At 31.2% G+C, this 17,962-nt stretch overlaps 2 protein-coding genes across 2 annotated transcripts; one reads left to right on the top strand and one right to left on the bottom strand.

Annotated features, from left to right (window-relative positions):
- The first annotated feature begins 2,203 nt into the window (after window positions 1-2,203).
- LOC140969732 (uncharacterized) lies at window positions 2,204-4,746 on the top strand. Its single transcript, XM_073431169.1, has 6 exons — window positions 2,204-2,373; window positions 2,501-2,658; window positions 2,946-2,968; window positions 3,556-3,646; window positions 3,971-4,053; window positions 4,138-4,746. Exons 4-6 carry the CDS (start codon window positions 3,566-3,568, stop codon window positions 4,400-4,402), a joined length of 429 nt encoding a protein of 142 aa, XP_073287270.1. The 5' UTR covers window positions 2,204-2,373; window positions 2,501-2,658; window positions 2,946-2,968; window positions 3,556-3,565; the 3' UTR covers window positions 4,403-4,746.
- A 4,770-nt stretch (window positions 4,747-9,516) lies between these two features.
- Window positions 9,517-17,962, bottom strand: LOC140969696 (vacuolar-sorting receptor 3-like). The gene is made up of 12 exons (XM_073431129.1): window positions 17,499-17,962; window positions 14,404-15,096; window positions 14,240-14,328; window positions 14,042-14,111; window positions 13,888-13,971; window positions 13,720-13,796; window positions 13,565-13,646; window positions 11,609-11,691; window positions 11,443-11,509; window positions 10,842-10,970; window positions 10,519-10,628; window positions 9,517-9,953 (listed from the first exon to the last, which is right to left on the bottom strand). Exons 1-12 carry the CDS (start codon window positions 17,806-17,808, stop codon window positions 9,855-9,857), a joined length of 1,893 nt encoding a protein of 630 aa, XP_073287230.1. The 5' UTR covers window positions 17,809-17,962; the 3' UTR covers window positions 9,517-9,854.

Genomic DNA, 17,962 nt, shown 5'->3' with positions numbered 1-17,962 from the left:
ATACCATCTTGATAGAGTTCTAAACATTTCAAGTTCCTGTGACTTTAAAATTTGTAGTGCTACTATTTTGAAGTCGTAGTCGTTGTATCTTGGGAAATGAATTGCCAACACCCGTGAGTACCGAGGCGGAGCGATATCGTTTTAAGGGAAAAAAGTCAAACTTTTGCCTCGACTATTTTCTCATAGTCATTTGGTTCACCCATTTATATCCCTTGATTTCTCAAGACAAAAGAATACCATACCAACAAAGTTTGGAATAGATTTTGATATAATATTAAGTGTTTAATATTCTTTTTGGAACTAAAAGTATTGTGCATATGTGGTGGTATCTCCAGGAGCGGAGCTTCTATTGGCCCGTGTGGCATGCCCTCACACTCGGCTAATTTGTTTTTTCTCACAAAAACGTGGCGTTATTGATCAATTATCTCTTAAAAAATATCATTTTTATACTACAAATATTATTTTTTTATTATAAATATAAACACACCATAAATAAAAATTCGTGAAACTATCTCACAAAACACTTATTTTTTTTTATTTCTTAACACAAAATTAGCATGCCCACGTTATGCCAATTTGGGGATTTGAAATGATTGGAACTGGAAATAACATTTCAGACAATGAAATTCTAAAATGAGATTGATAATTCATTGGATTTGATGAAATTTGTATTTGAATGGATGAATTTCAAATTTATAGATTTGAAAGATATTTTGTAATTTTAGACAAGTAAGAACATAAATCTCAACTTCAAATCTTGTATATTTATATAACGTTTCATGTTAGTTACGATGAATTTCAAGATCACAAAATAATTAAAAAATTTGAAATTCAATTATACTTTGTATAATTAATGAGTAAATAAGTAATATATAAATTTAAAATTATATATATTGTTTCATTGTTAACAATTAAACTATAATAACATTTTTTAACATTAAATTTTATTTTAAAAAAATTCATGTTAATGAAGTGTATATTTTATTTCGTTAAATAATATTTAATAAAGATATATTTTTTCATAGAAATCTTTTAATAAACAATATATGTGAATTTGTATAAATTTTTTTTATTAAATAATGTATTTAAAAAAATAGCGAAATTTTTTAGTGTTCCATAGTTTATTTTTAATTGTGATATAAAATTTCAAATAGCATTTTGAACTTTTACCAAACATTAAAATAGTTTTTAAAATTTAGATTTTATTTGAAAGAATGAATTCCGAATTCATAAATTTCAAATGTATTTATATTATTTAAAAAATAAGACAATAAAACCCAAATCTATCATATTTATGTTTATGTAGTATTCATGTTAATCAATATGAATTTCAAATTCACTCGATAATAATATCATTTGAATTACATTATATTTTGTCTTATTAATGTGTGGATTTTAGATTTAATTTATCATTTCATTATAAACGATTAATCTATAATATAATTCAATAAATTTCTCTCAAACACAACCTTAATAGTGTGTTTGGTTCAATATTTTTTGTGTAATTTGGTGGGATTTTGAATTATAAATATCATTTTGAGTGTTTGGTATAATATAATTTAAAAAGAGCATTGATATTTGGTGAAATTTGATATAACAAAATAAAATCTTAACAAAAATAAAAAGATTTAATAGGATTTGACTTATATGAACAATTTTTTTTTAAAACTAATTAAAATATAATTTTCTCAAAAAACAATACATTTAATTAACTCATTCGTACCATTTAAAAAAATTATTTTGAAATTATTTAAAAATATTTATCTATTTTAAAAATTATTTAAATTTTTGATTAATTTTTTATACTAAAAATCTAATTTATCATAAATTTGACTATTTTATTTCAATTTTCTTTTGATAAACTTTTTTTCGACATAGAAAAGTTATTTAATAAAAAAATTATTATTTTCTTTTATAAATTATTTATTTGTATATCATATATAAATAATATATAAATGTTAAATATTATTAATAAAAAATAAAATTTGAAAATAATAAAAATAAAATTTTCTAAATATCAAATAATATTAATTTTAATCATCAAATTCAATTCTAAAATAAAATTAATAAAACATTCCAATATAATTCTAAATTTACATATTTAAAATCGAAATTCAATTTCAATTTTAAATTTAATTATAATTTTTTTAAAACTCTGGTGATTTCAATTTCAATTTTAATTCTCCATCCAATTCTAATTCCATATTTTATTTAAACAAACAATTCAAAAAATTAGAAACCCTAAACCCCAAATCACCAACGTCTCCTTTCGAATACGCTCTCATTGCCACTTGTTCGTTGCCGGAAACAGGCCAGAGACCACCGTGGTTTGCAGTCCAGAGCCAGAAAACTCCAATAATGGTCTGAATCGAGGTTTGTGAGAGCCAAAATTTCGAACCGAAACCATTGTTTGCGCGGGTTTTGCACGCGCTATTCTTTGTTTGTTTGTTTGGTTTTTTTCGTTTTCCGTCGATTAGATGCTGCTTCTGACCGTGTGTAGCTTGCGTTCGAACCTTAGGACATATCTTGACAAAATCCAGTTCGTTTCCCTTCGAACCAGCTCGAGCTCCTGCCCCTGTTCGTGATTTCAGCTGCGCGAGTTCGTTCCTCGTTGTTTCCGGCCATTTGACGATCGATTTCGGTGATTTAAAGACTTGGGTATGTTGTAATTGAACCCTAAACTTTTTTGAGCTAAGCCCAGTTGTTCCCAACCATTTCCGGCCTGTTTCCGCCGTGTTTCGAGATTTTCCGGCGAGTTCCGCTGTGCACGACTACTGATTGAAATCCCGGATCGATTTTGCTTCGGTCTTGTGCATTTTAGCTCGATTTCCAGCTCAATATTTCGAGTGTTACAGGCTGCCTCGTGGGTAAAGTTTTTCCTCTTCGATTTAATTCGATCTGACTTGTTTATTGCCCTACAATTCATTTTCGATTATTTGTTTTAGGTATCAGAGTTGGGCTTTCGAAGGTAAATTTCAGCAAGATAAAATACTAGTCGAATTAGTTAGTGCGATGTTGTTGATGTTTTGATATTGTGGTGCATTGTGATTAGAAATATTTTATATTTTTTATGGTTTTATTAATTATAGTATATTATTGTCTACGCTGATCTAGATCTGAATTGAAGTTAGGAATTTTGATTAAGATTTTACGAGGACTCTTTGGGGATAGTGGGCTGTTTGTGTTATTAGGACATGTGTTTTCGGATAGTCAAAATACAGTTGAGCTGTTATCCTTTGTCATTTGGATTTTTTTCAATTTTTCTAAAAATTGAAAACTTATACCTTCTTTTAAATGTTCCAAAATTTCCCAAAAATATGTAATTATTGAAGTAGGAGAACCGGCGTCCCACAATGTGCTAATATTGTGAAAAAAGATTGAATTGAAGGCGTGTCTTATGTTTTTGGATTTAGGATCGAGTTAATCATATTTAGCTAAAAAATGCTTACACGCTTGAGAATATAAAGCATGCATATGACTTGGTGTGAAAGAACAAAAGATTTGGTGTTATCTTACTGTTTTATAATCTATCTCTCTTGCTTGATTGATGATTAGGCGTGAGGAAATGGCATTGAATGCAGTAGAGGAGGAATCAAAGAAAAAATCTGAACCTAAATTGGTGAAGCTGGACAGATCATTCAAATTGGTATGCTTTCTTACTCTGTAACTGAGGGGTCTTGTACATGGCTGGGATGAGAAATCATTTGTGGAAAATGATTTACTTACGAAATAACTTTATGAAAGCTGCCAAAATTGAGAAGTTTATAGATTTGTATTTTTAATTGAGATTTGAGACATTGGTCTCCTCAGCACCTTCCATATGCTAGCCGAATATTTAAATTCATTTATTTCCTGCATACTAGATTCTTGCCATAATCCAAAAGTGCACCATAGTTGCCGTCAAAGGTTTCTTTGCGCTACTGGTGTAGTATGTGCAACATTATAGAAGTTCACAATTTATTACATACAGGCTGAACAGTGGGTCAATAACATGAGTGCATCCTCAGTAAATGATAAATCTTCTGCGATGGAATTGGAAGGGCGGCCTGCTAGGTAAGCACACATCTTCACAGTGAAACTTATAGTATAGCGTGGTGGTTTTCATAAGTGTAGAACAACAGCTTTAAAATTTTTTAGGCTTGGTATTGGCGCGACAGTTCCTAGAGAGTCTAAACTTATGCTATCAAATGATCCTGTTGAAAGAAAATTGCTTGCCAAGTTAAATGCCAACAAAAGAAAAGTCATTGAGAGAGTTGATTCGGGGCCGTCTACAAGAAATAGAGACGTGGATGAAGAAAGTGAGGAAGATGAGTCAGAGAGTAAAACCAAGGTGTTTGGGAAAAAGAGACCCGTGAGTTTAACGTCAACTGTTATGGCAAAAAGGAAGCATGTGCAGGCCTAGTCGAGAACTTGTGTATAAGGTAGCAAACTAGCACGGGTTCCCGAAACTTCGGGTAGTTTAATTTATAGGCCTACAAATAAAAACATACGGCCTCTTTTTCAAAATTTCCCCCGAAACTTAACCAACTTGAATGAAAAAGATTTAGATCTCCTGTGTGTGTGTGTGTGTGTGTTAAAAAAAAAAATCAATAAATATGATATTGAATGTATTTGGACAAAACATCGGCGAGTGTTATGTTTATCATCATTTTGGAGGATGGCATTTAGTCACATCTAGGTACCATTTGGTACAGATGATTAAACAAGGGTCTATTTCTATTACATGTTCAACCTATGTTTGGTTCATTGATTGATTATTTTATTTTATAAAATCAAATGACATATATTTAAATAGTGTTCTAGTCATGAGGTGCTAACATGGTGTTGGATTTGGTGTGGGACGACTTGAACATCCACGAAAACACCTCTCTTTATTTTTTCACAGCCTTTAGAAAAATTATTTAAAACTGGTTCATTATGTTTTTCTATGTGACATTATGGTGTGGTTACTTCTCCAATGACTAGTCGATATTTCACAGATTCGGATTAATCCACTTTACTTTAGGTTTAATAAACTCATTATTTTTATAGCTGATAAAATAGTTTCACGAGACAGACACGCTGTCTCCATATAATATTAATATAATTATTAATTAGCTTCAGAAAGAGAGACTATAAAAAAAGAAGAAGTAGAAAGATAGGGTAGATTAGGGATTATTCCATCGTGCATCCAAGGGTCAGAATTTTTTATGGCACACTTTTTTTTTTTAATTTTTTTTTTCCCATGAAGTGAAATCCCAACCATTCATATAGGGCGTGGGGGGATCGAACAAACTGTAGATTAGACTGTAATTATAGTGCTAATCAAGATACATTAGCGTGTTATTAAATTGAATTATTAACATTAAAAACATTGAATACTTCATGCATATATTTTGGCACTGGCACTCGTATCTATCTATCTATCTATATCTACATTTTAAAGTTTACAGGGGAAATTAATTTTTAGAATATTTAACTTTACTCTAAAATTAGCACTTGTGAAATTGGGAAAAAGTTAGATGAATAATTTAGCATTTCATACTCCTTTCTATTGATTTTGATGATGATTAATAATACGACTTGATTCGATTGAAAAGTTTAATGAATGTGAAAACCTACTTGGGATTGAAGTTTGATTCAGAAATAATTATTTCCCGATATCTCAAGGTTAGGAACATTTAACACTTTTTTTTTTAAAAATATTTTATGATCATGAAACTTGCAGCTGTTTCTCATCGATGTATACCGAATAAAACTCTGGGTTAACGTGATAACCTGTAAACTACATTCTACAAAACATGTATGACATATTCACCTTAGAAGACGTTGGCAAGATGAATCAAATTTATAATCATTTGGTCAAGCGTTCACGTACTCTATCGATTCGGACACCCATATTTAACTTTCTAACATAATAAATAGATGTATAAAGCATAAATATAACAAAATGATGGGTGGATTATATGTATTCTCAATTGGTTAAAAAATGATGTAATTGAGAAATATTATTAATATCTTTCCTTATAGTTGTTGGAAGAACATGAAGTCATATATATTAAAAGCAAAGTCAGCAACTGTACATTCTGATAGATATTGTAATTTTAGTGTCTCTAACTTATATATGCCAGATAGTTGGTCTTCTTTTGTTTTTAATCCCAAAATCCAGTGTTTATAATCAATTTAAGTACAGTATTTTGTCAGATGATTAGTATTTATAATCAATTTAAGTACAGTATTTTGTCAGATGATTAGTATTTATAATCAATTTAAGTACAGTATTTTGTCAGATGATTATAACATCCAAAAGTGATCATTCTTATTTGTATCTGGTGACTTAGCCAGATTTTTAAAATAAGAAAGGTGATACTGTTTGTGTCTTGTATTTAATTTGTTATAACATTAAAATAAAAGAAACTAAGCAATTAACTTATGTATATAATTCAGTTAATTAATTTAATTTAATTCCTTATAATATAAATTAATTAAACATAAATGTATTTGATATATAAATGTGTAAATAAATTTATAAATGTATTTGATGGAATAAATAATTATTATGAATAAAGTAACATAAATATCTTAAGAATATTCTTTTTAGATTGAGTAGGTCTCTTGTAAGACGGTCTCACGAATCTTTATATGTGAGACAGGTCAACTCTACCGATATTCACAATAAAAAGTAACACTCTTAGCATAAAAAGTAATATTTCTTCATGTATGACCCAAAAAGAGATCTGTCTCACAAAATACGACCCGTGAGATCATCTCACACAAATTTTTGCTTTTTAGATTTTTAACATTAAAAAAAATATGTTGGAGATGAATTTTGTATTTAATTTCAATATTTCAGGATTAAAAAAAAAAGGGGAAGTTGGTGAAAAATCCCCGATCAAAATATTTCTTTGGGTTTACTCCCTACCCACAAAATTGTGGTACTATGTCATACAAATTGTGGTACACTTCATGTGGAAATGTGGTACACTTCATGTGGAAATGTGGTACTAAAAAAGTACCTAGGGACTGAACACTAAAAAAAAAGATGGCTGGGGACTGATCCCCAATTTCCCGAAAAAAAAAAGAAGCAGCTAAAATAGATATGGGAGGTAAGGCCGTATGGACAATTTTTAAGGAGGTGGTTGTCCTTAGCTGATTTTTACATTATTTGGTTAAATAAATATTTAATAGTCGTGACTAGTGACATCATAGGAAGAATTTTTTTAAAAATTAATTCTTGTATTATTTTTAAGATAAATATTAGTTTTTGTACATAAAAAAATTTATGAGTTTTGTATCGTCTCATTTTTAATTTTTTTCTTCTATATTTTAAAAAATATTTGCTTTCATGTTTGGAGTTTATTATTTATGTACAGATTCATTAGCGGACTTGACCACAATTAATCTCGATATTTATTTAATAATACAATATATTGAGTAATTAAATGTGAAATCTTGATTAAATTGCTAAAGTCTACCTTATCTCATTGCGTGAGACAAGATTAGCTAATAAATTACGTCGTATTATTGTCAGAATTTGGCTCCTTAGTTTGGGAGAAGCTACCATTGATTTTATTTACATAAATTTTCTTCTAACATCATCTATTAATTTAGTTTGAATAATTATTTAAAATTAATAAGTATAAGCGTTTGAATAATTATTTAAAATAAAAGTCGACTAAATTGATTATAAATCATATAATAAAAAAACAAATTAACTTTACAAATTTTAGAAAAACCTAAAACTAAAGTACAAATTTATGAAATGTCATAATCGATTAATAAATTTAAATGTATTTTATATTTTCAAGGGTCCTCATATTAAAATTTTAATTTTAATAAGAATTTAAAAGGTTTTGAAATTAATTTTTAATCTCGTAGGTGAATATATTAATATTAATAGATATTTTCTTTTTAAACATATTGCTTTTGGCGGAAATTAATAATTTTAGCCGACAACTATGTTTTTATGTGTGTTTTTATCTATCAAATCTCATGATAAATTGAATACAAAATCTCACAATATAAATGTTGTACATATTGTTTTACGATATATTGATTGTAATTTTAGTATTATTCTTTCAATTAGTTGCACTATATTAAATTATTTAGATTTCAAATTCACTTCCTATCAATTTATGTTATGCTCAAAATTAATATAATTGGAAATTGTTGAATCAGATTCTTTCGTCCAAACGCATGCTTCCAAAAAATTAGACGAATATGATTAATATAAAGACTGATTGAAGTAGGTCATTTAAGGCATAGTTTAGTATATATGATAGGATAGACATGTGATATATAATATAAAGATAAGTTAAAGATAAATAAGATGTAGGATATTATATTTAATGTTTAGTATGATTTTAATAAGAGTGATTAAATTTATATATTAGATTGTAATGACAAAATTAACCTTATCATAATAAATTTTATAATTTCAAAGTTGTTGCTTGAGTTCATATTTTTTATATGTTCATGCGCTGACAATGCTTGCATGATTTATTTATTTTTACCTAATTTTATATATTATATAATATGATAATTGAGCTCTTGATTTTGTGAGTCAAGTCAAATATCAATTTTTAAGGTTAATCGAGTGATACTAATAATTTTATTGAGATTTATAAAAATCATTTATATAATTATCTCGAGTTCATTATATAATTATCATATTATATAATATATAAAAATAAATAAAAATATTTATTTGATGGGACGGTGAAATGAGAGAACGATAGGGTTTATGATTTTTATATATTGATGACAATTAATTCATTGTAGTGTTTTTTATCATTAAAATAAAATTATCACATATCATAAAAGAGATATTTTATCCTTGTATAAAATTATTTATCATATCATGAGCTTTCTAAAAAGGTACCAAACGTGAGATAATGATGATTATTTATCAATCAATATCTTATCCAATGTACTAAGTGTGAATACAACTCATTCTCAATTTTCTCAAATCTTAAAATAAATCAATAAGATTTATGTTATATGTTCGATGGATGTTACATATACGGTTACACGTTATTTTTGAAATTACAAAAACACCTCAAATGCAGTTTAATTGCAAAAACTCTTTTAAAAATGCATTTGTATACCAATGATATCTTGACTTAGTGATAAGAATAGGACCCCAAGATCCTTATGGTCTTGGATTCAAGTCCCACCCTTTGCAATATATCATTACCGACCCTCTGAAAATTGTATTAGATTTATTTAAATAGGAATATGGCTACTGTATATATGTGCATATAAAATCTGAGTTACGACACAATTAAAAATAGAAAATCTTGAATATCAAGAAAGCATGTAGATCCACTTTCCTTGCAGACTGGTGGAACTGATCCACAGTGTTTTCCGGTATTCTTTGAACTGAGTTTTATATATAGTTCAGCAGATCCAACTAAAAATTTAGTAATAATATGATTCAAAGCTTAAGCTTCATCTGTGTCAGCAATTCTTGAGATCTATGCAATTTAATGCTCAAAACAACATTATCCGAATCAACAAAATTCTTAAGCACCATCATTCCAAAAAACACACAAGCTGTATATTAAAAGATATCAGACTTTGGCTCATCGATACAAATATTTGACTCTCCCAACATGAAATGTGAAGTCACGACGTACGACTAAGGGATCTCGAATAATTAAAGAGGGCACAACCTGTCACATGATAAAATTTACAAGAGTTATGACCTTTTCTTATACCCTAACAAGATCGTGATTTGGACATGTTCACTTATTATGAAACAATTTTTACAAAACCAGATAATTATACCTTCAAAACCTCTCTAATGGGGACAAAGATCAGTCCTACGAGTCCCCACATCACCCTCGCAGTAGAATAATTGTTAGGATTCTGTTTCAAGCACGATTGTCGTTAACATGATTAGGAACTTCGTTTTGGCTGTCTAGAGGCATGTATTGTGCCATTATAGCCCTGATCTCCGAGTCCATATACATCTGAAAATGAAAAAAAGGCAAAAGATGAGCTGATAAAAAAATGACTGGAGTTACAATTCCAATTAACAAAACCACCATCAATAGTGTCTGATGTTACAGAAATATTAAATTGAAAAGCAAGGGAATCCTGCACTGAATGGAACTTCTGTCCTTCCACAGGAACTGTCGAAATGCAACAAAACTAAAAACAGAAGCACTTCAAAATTTGTTTTTCCATGCTCTGAAAACATTGAAAAATGAACTCAAAACAATCCTATTTAAGAATTAACATGATGAAACATATTTTCTTTGAATTATCAAATACGAAAATTTTAAAAACATAAATCATTTTCGAAGTTGATGTCAGACCGAAGGCAATTATTCCTCTAATAGTCGCTCATGTCATTCCTTCAACCATTCATCTTGTTTCAGCTTCTTCCCAAAAAGCCTATGTGCTATCTATATAACATGTTCGGAGTCTAGATGTCAAAATAAGGAAGGCCAGATTATACAAAGAGATTTCAACTTTTGAGGTCAAATGGCTAAACTAGCAATTTAATTGAACATTGATGCATATAAAACTCACCCTCAACCTATACTTGTAAATGAGATACGCCCCACCAGCAGCCATAGCCAATACAATCATAGTGATCCAAACAGCTGTCCAAGAAGACTTCACTTCTGTAGCCCTCTTACCTGCACACATGCACCACAGATACTGTAGAAGCGAGTGTCTACTGCTACACAAAATGACAACCTAATACTGATCATACAAGTCTTATTTTAAATTGTACAGTAATCTAAACATTTTGTTTCAACCTAGTCCGCATAAAAAGCCACGCATCATAGCAAGGACAATTGGTACTTTCCTACACACACAGAGGGTGATGTATGTGTAAATGAACTCACTAATGCATGTATCGTGGTCCCTGATAAACAATAGATCCCCACTACAGGTACATTCGTAACTGCCCCACAAGTTCTTGCAGCTGCATTCTGGGCATTGACATGCTTTCTTTTCTTTACATTCATCAACATCTGTTTGTTATAAGAAAATTCAACGTGGAAGAGGTTAAACCAAGAGAATATGCTGGGAATAGACGCTAATTCAATGTTTCAGAAATATAATTGACAATAAATGACAGGGAACTTAGTGTCTGCTTGAAAGACGTATTCCTTACAATTTCAGGAAAATAAAATTCTAAAATTTATTTTTGCATAATATAATTCCACAATGTCCATACTAAAATGTAATATATATTCCAAAAATATCGAGTGAAGACAGGTCCAGTGTTCATGCTAGAAAATGGTCTGCATGACTTAGTATACGCATATTAGTATTAGGCAACAGAGAGTACTGTAACTTTAAAAAGGAACAACATTGTACTAATATCCGTGTTGCGTTGCGGTTTAGATTAATAAAAAACAGTGGATTGAAATGTACTCAAACAAGGATGTTATCAAGTAACAAATATAGGGTCATTAGTACGTGATATGAAAAAATCCTTACCCGCACATGTTTTAACGCCATCACCTTCAAATCCTTGAGGACACGCGCATTTTCCCTCCTCATTATCCTACATATATAATACAGGGATTCTCATATGAATCAATTTTTGTCCCATAAAAAATAGCAACAAAAATAAATATAATTAGAAAATTAAAAAAATACAAACCAAACAAGCAGAGAAAGTAACTCCATTTCTGGTTTCGTGCCAACAGCCTCCATTACTAATTTTGCACCGCCCAGGCCCACTTGCTGCATGGTGAAAATAGAACATAAGACAGTTTCATTGCAACGCCTTGAGATACTCATACAAGAAAGGAACAAATCAAGAATCAGAATCTTTTGGAATGGTCACAAATATGAGTCAGACCCTCAACCATCCAGACTCAAGGATGATGTTTTGTGCAATCAAAGGTGGCCTGAAAATAAGGCTCTTGGTTTGAATACTTATTTTTTGTCTCCATAAATTCATACTTTGGCTATAAAATGAATTCATCTTATGGACGAATTCATCAATGAAGATAATTAGTTTCTCCAACTCCTTCTCACATGATAGATTGATCTCTAAGAAGAGAGAAAAAAAGCTGTATAAACACTGGGTCGTGACAGTACATCCAACTTCAGTTGCCACGTAGCCTCCCTGGTTTAGGTTCTATAATTCCATTGGTGAGCTAATTTTATCTTTATTTTTTAAAAGAGAACTTGAATCGCAATTCGCAAGCCAAGATAGAGCAATACCACTTTACTCTTGTATGCCCCATATTTTTTGTTCCTCCTGTCTTTTCCTCTAATTTACCTTACACATACAAAACAAGCAGCATAAAGCATCCATCTACAATCTGGAAGAATGATGACACATAGATAAGCACCACATAGCTCCGATTTGTGTGGAGAGTGGCATAACATGGAGCAACTCAGCCTTTTAAAACTATTTAACCTCAAATCATCTTTGGGTGCCAAATTTTGTAGGGCAAACAATTGTGAAGATTCACAGAGCAACCAAAATTCTGTGAAGCGATTAGATGAAGTTGAGGATAAGGCGAGCGTGAATGAAATGTGCATTATTGATGGAATAATTGCATCACATAAAAAACTATAACATGAGCTTCATAATGTCCAAATTGCTTGAAATGCTTAAGCTAGAGAGGAGAGACAAATATAAGTTACACCTTCAGTTAAGGGATTGTGACTCAAAAGATTATGACACCGAAATTAAATATCTTGTTTCTTAAAATTAGGGATTACATTTATTTTCCAGTCCTTCGATGAAGCCTGTGTTCCAGTGGAATTATTTTTTAATATAACTTGTAAGTATTTTGTGGATGAATTAATATATGAAGAGGATTATTTTATTCAACTTTTTCTAACAGAAATACATACATACAAAACAGGAGTGCGCACCAGTAAACAATCAAGTAACTCTGCTAAAAAATGAGAAAATAATTGGGAGAGATATGAAGAAGCAAGAACTGTTATTCTCGTGAGCTGCAATCAAATGACTCAATTTGTGTCATATGGTGTCACGTAAGGTTTATTTGAATATAACATAATTCTAATATGAGAAACACTGTCGGTTGAATAAAAGTATACATTAATGTCAACTCAGACTGGTCGATATACTTCTCTTTTGGTTCACTGTAATTCCAAAAGATGCGCAAAAATAGTGGAATAATAAATTATATGATTTATGGGCTTCTAGATGCCTGGATATTTTTCAACTTTATTTCCTCTTTATTTTTAGTTTTCAGCTGGAAAGAGCACAGGAGTGGGTTCTCAAGGCATTTCCTTCAAAATTTTCTGTTGTTTGGACACTATTCCTCCGATTTGAGTCACAAAGAAGTAACAAGACAAGTGGAGAAAATATTGACGAAGAAAATCTCCAAGGTGGATGTGGACAGAATAAATTTCTTATTGTGCAAAATGACTCGTGTTTAATATACATTCTAATTAATGTTTTATCGATGTGAATCTATATTAGAAGCAAAAAGTCATTCTGTGGCAAAGTAAAGCATAATTTGTTGCTAAAAGTACTTCCAACAACTAACTCTTGTAGAAAGCACATTCTCATAAAATTATATAACTAACCACATCCAAGAAAAAGGACAAATTGCATTCACTTACGTACCAATACAAGAACTGTAACCATCTCCCTTAAACTGCACACCATTAACTACGGGGCATTCACACACTCTTCCTCGAAATGTGTCCTGAATATACAAAAAAATCATAACCAAATGCCATAACACTCTTTTTTATTAGTTTAGCAATTGAAAAAAGTACCTTGCAAGCTGTAATGTTAGCTGTCTTGTCTAGCCAGCAGCCTCCATTATTATCCAAGCACTCATTTGTTTCTACATCTGTAAGTTAACAGAGCATAAGCTCCAACTTTATTATAAAACCAATTAATCTAAAGACATTAAAATTTTCCTTCAAGCGGAGATTACTTACCACCACTCAGACAAACAGCTGGCTCTGTCGTTTCCTCAAAACCTGCACAGAGAGCCTTCAAAACAGAGCCTTTTTCCAATTTCCCTGAAAAGAAACCATATAAGAAAAGATAATAATTTTACTCCTGAAAGGAAATATACTATTACAGTCTAACCTCGACATTGTCGATTATTAACAACAAGTGTAGGCAATATGGTCACATCACCTCGCGATCCTTTTCCAATCTATAAGTACATATTTCAGTTCTCAGACAATGAATGATATTCATAAAACAATATGAAATAAAAGCATATTGCAGCAATATGATGAAAAGCAGAAGATGATTTCGAAGAAGTTGGTCACAAAAACTCACTTGTGCATCCTGTTCTAACTTAAGAACTGGATTGTCTGAATCAGCCTCAGGATCACCCATACACATTTCAATATTTTTCAGATCAAGACCTGAAGGGATAAAAACATTATGTTGATAATCAGTAATTTAGATGGTAATTTAATGTGAGAAATGAAAAAACTTACCTAAAGATTTTACAACACTGTCTGCACATTCTTTGTTGTACTTCTTCTCTTTCATGGGGCATCTAATTTGAAAGTCAGTAACATAGTCCCACCATATCCATGGCTTATTGGTCTCATTGGTCACTTTGAACACGCAAAGCTGTCTCAAATTTTCAAGAACCACATCTCTTCCTTCATAGCCTGTGCTAAAATCCTGTTCAGGGTCCGGAGCACAATACCTTCCATGGTTGATGCATTGAGACTTGCACTGTTTGCTAATGGTAAATGCCTGAGGGCAATACCAAGTTATATAATGTGGTGTAAATTGAGTATAACTGCCTTTCTCAAGAATTTGAGCTGCTCCCTTAAAATCTTTTACAAACTCCATTAACATATCACACTTAACGCCACATTCGTCATTGCTATTAGTCCACAGTTCGTATTCCACACGATCATCTGGGTGTGGAACAGCTTCCCTCCAGTCAAGATTCACATTCACCATATCTCCACCACTGATTGCTTTCTTCAATTTTTCTCCAAAACTTTTGTCTATCAGTGCTGATGGAATTGTTATGTTCTTAATATAATTTGCCGATGAACCATCCTCTTCAGGTGAGTCCATAGTTATTAATGCTTCCTCAATGTCATCAGCCACTAGAACTGCAGCTGCCCCAGCATTTTGGGCATTCCAAACTTTTAAAGCAAAAAAGCAATCTGCAAGCCAAGAAAAAAGATTCGTAAACTTATGTCTTCATAAAGCACGTGCAATTGTACTTAGCAGAATATCTTAAGAGAATAAACTTAATCAGAATTCCTTAAGCAATGCCATTAAAATGGTAGGCAACATTTCCAAATATTACTTAATAACAGGAAAGGTGAAATATTGGAAAAATTGAACACCCTAAACTATTGTAAACCAGGACACAGTGGCTTACTCTCGAAAAACCAAACCGAATTAAAAATTGAATAATTTGGTTGGCGACCGAACAAACCAAAATTTCAGAAAAAAATTACAAAATTGAATTTTATTATTAAAAACAAAGGGTAATATTCCAATTCTGTGGCCCAAGAAATTTTTATTAAAATTTCTGATCTTCTAATTCCATGGCCCAAATCAAATTTTGTGATCTTCGATATCTATGGCCCAAGAAATTTGTATTTGAAATTTTTGATAAAATTGAATTTTATTTTAAAAAATCGGTTTATTCAGTTTAAGCAATTTTTTTTTATAAAATAACCAAAATCGAATAGAATAAATCAATTTAATCGATTTTTTTAAATGAAAATTGTTCTGAATTAACCGACCAAAATTTCTGAACCAGATCAGTAGGACCGGTTATTTCGGTTTAACCAAAATTTTGAAGGCAATGCTTATGTCAAAGAGGAAACATATGACCAAGACTATTGAGAGAATTTTGCACCAATTGCTAAACAAAAAAAATTAAATGTTCTACAAATCATAGAGAGTAAATATGAAATATATTTATCTCTAATATGATGCAAAAAACATATTCCTCAGTGATGTTTACACGAAGAAGTGTAAATTGAATAGCTGGCAAGAAAGTATGAAGATTTCGAAAATCTCTGAATGGACTGAAACAACTCCCAAGGGCTTGATAAAATCATGCAGCAACCCAAGAACACGAGGATACTTTCGCTAGAACAATTTATATTCTTTCTCAAAAGTACTCTAGTAACAGTAAATAATAATATTTAATGTATAAACGCTATTAGAGAAAATCTTGAACACAATAAGATTTTGAAAAGTTATCTTCTTTATGAACTAAACCCAAGAAGTCGGGAGTTCTCTGGCATTCTTTGTGAATAGAATTGGCTATAAGTAGCTCTATTCTCCATTTCCTAGTGTGAATGTATCATCATATATTTGCTGAAAGAGGCCAGGATTTTGGGGTGCATCACTGGTGGAGGAGTGAAGCCCAACATAACACAAAGCTGAATGATGACCAGCTTAGTTTTTACTTCAGAAAAAAAAGCTGACGTTTATATGAGTACAGAATTTGCAAGTTTTATTTGAAAGACTCTTACACAGGGTCAACTTGGTGACATGGAGAGGCAAGAACAAGTCATCAGTTGCAAAGTCACTGTAGAGGCTAAGTTTCTGTGCAGTTGCTCCAGGGGGAGATCCGGTTAAAAAGACTCTTGGAAGAATTAAAAACTGTTGGGAAAATACTTATGAGTTATGACCTTGTTTTGCCACGATAAGGCACCAGTAAGTACTGCTCAGAATCCAATTCACCAAGACAGTAAAAACACTTGGAAAACAACAAACATTTCGTTAAGAAGAAGTCTGAGAACGGCAACATTTGCGTTACTTAGTTTCCATCCTAACGTCAACTGGTTAACATTCTTACAAAGAACTTACTCAAAAAGATCTTTGAAGTGCTATATAAGGCAAGTAGATAATGATCCACTCTATACACATGCTTGAGGAAGAGCATTTGAAACCACTACATTTGTGGATTACCCATGAAATAAGAGACAAAATAATAATCTTTTCATGTGCATGATTTGATAAGATATACTTCGTAAAATATTCATCGACTCCATAAATCAAACAAACCAAATGATAATTTTAAAAAGATAAAAAATAATAATAATAATAATAATAATAATAATAATAATAATAATTCCCCCAAACCAGACAATTATTTTGCCCGAATAGAGAAAGTGACTAAAATATATAGGGATAAGCAAATCAAAATAACCTAGCAAGATAGATTATTCATCTAATCTAAACAATGAAAAAAGGAAAATTTATCAGAAATTACCAAAAGGATGTCTTCTCGAATAAAATAAACAACTATCCTAAAAAGACAAGAGCATTCTCAAATTCAACCTCAAGCCAGCAAACTAACGAAAATGGACTAAAGGACATGCACAAAAAAATAACGATATACACCTCAAACAAGAAGCTCAATCATTGAATGACTGGATACTTCTTTTAAGTAAAAATTACCCACATCATAAACTGAAACAAAGAAATAACCAATATGATAGAAATGACATCTCTAGATATCACAATAGAAATTTCGGATCCAAGTAACCGACAAGGTAAGACGGAACCAAAAATGTTCAACAAGTAAAAGAACAGATACCTCCACGATCAACAAGAACAAAATTCGGTAGAGCCCCAGGCTTGGTCTTGAAAGAAACCCCAAAATCATCAAAATTTTTACAGCCTTTCTTGTTATCTTTTGGGTACACCACAGTTCCTGCCATACTTCCCCCATACTGTGGAATCCCAAAGTTTCCAATAGCACTGTCTTGAGTCCCCTTTATGCTATCCGGTGACGTCACCCTCAAGCTGTTCTTCTCCACAACAAACCGACCCATCACTGATTCTGCGAAAACCAGCAGAAAAAACCCCAGCAAGATTACAGAGCTTGGAATTTTAAAACAATCCATTCTCTCGAACAGAATCAACAAGAAGGAAGTTTCAGGCTTTTGCAATCGCTGCTTAGCTATGTCTTGGATATCCTATTTTTCATGAGGCAGTGCCGGGGAACACGCTCAAACAATGTTTTTTCTGTGCGGAGATAGAGTGGGTTGACAGGGAAGG

The sequence above is a fragment of the Primulina huaijiensis genome, chromosome 2 (genome assembly GCF_012295235.1).
Source record: "Primulina huaijiensis isolate GDHJ02 chromosome 2, ASM1229523v2, whole genome shotgun sequence".
Classification (NCBI taxonomy): domain Eukaryota; kingdom Viridiplantae; phylum Streptophyta; class Magnoliopsida; order Lamiales; family Gesneriaceae; genus Primulina; species Primulina huaijiensis.
Note: the sequence above shows the minus strand (reverse complement) of the source record. Positions and strands in the feature narration are given on the sequence as shown.

What these genes read in the sequence shown, in the direction of transcription:
- LOC140969732 (XM_073431169.1), top strand. Translation starts at nt 3,566, where the DNA reads ATGGCATTGAATGCAGTAGAGGAGGAATCAAAGAAAAAATCTGAACCT. An exon ending in TGGACAGATCATTCAAATTG is followed by an intron (nt 3,647 to 3,970) that starts GTATGCTTTCTT and finishes TATTACATACAG; the next exon opens with GCTGAACAGTGGGTCAATAA. An exon ending in TTGGAAGGGCGGCCTGCTAG is followed by an intron (nt 4,054 to 4,137) that starts GTAAGCACACAT and finishes AAAATTTTTTAG; the next exon opens with GCTTGGTATTGGCGCGACAG.
- LOC140969696 (XM_073431129.1), bottom strand. Translation starts at nt 17,808, where the DNA reads ATGGATTGTTTTAAAATTCCAAGCTCTGTAATCTTGCTGGGGTTTTTT. An exon ending in TAATAATCGACAATGTCGAG is followed by an intron (nt 13,972 to 14,041) that starts GTTAGACTGTAA and finishes GTTTCTTTTCAG; the next exon opens with GGAAATTGGAAAAAGGCTCT. An exon ending in TGGTTACAGTTCTTGTATTG is followed by an intron (nt 11,692 to 13,564) that starts GTACGTAAGTGA and finishes TTCACCATGCAG; the next exon opens with CAAGTGGGCCTGGGCGGTGC.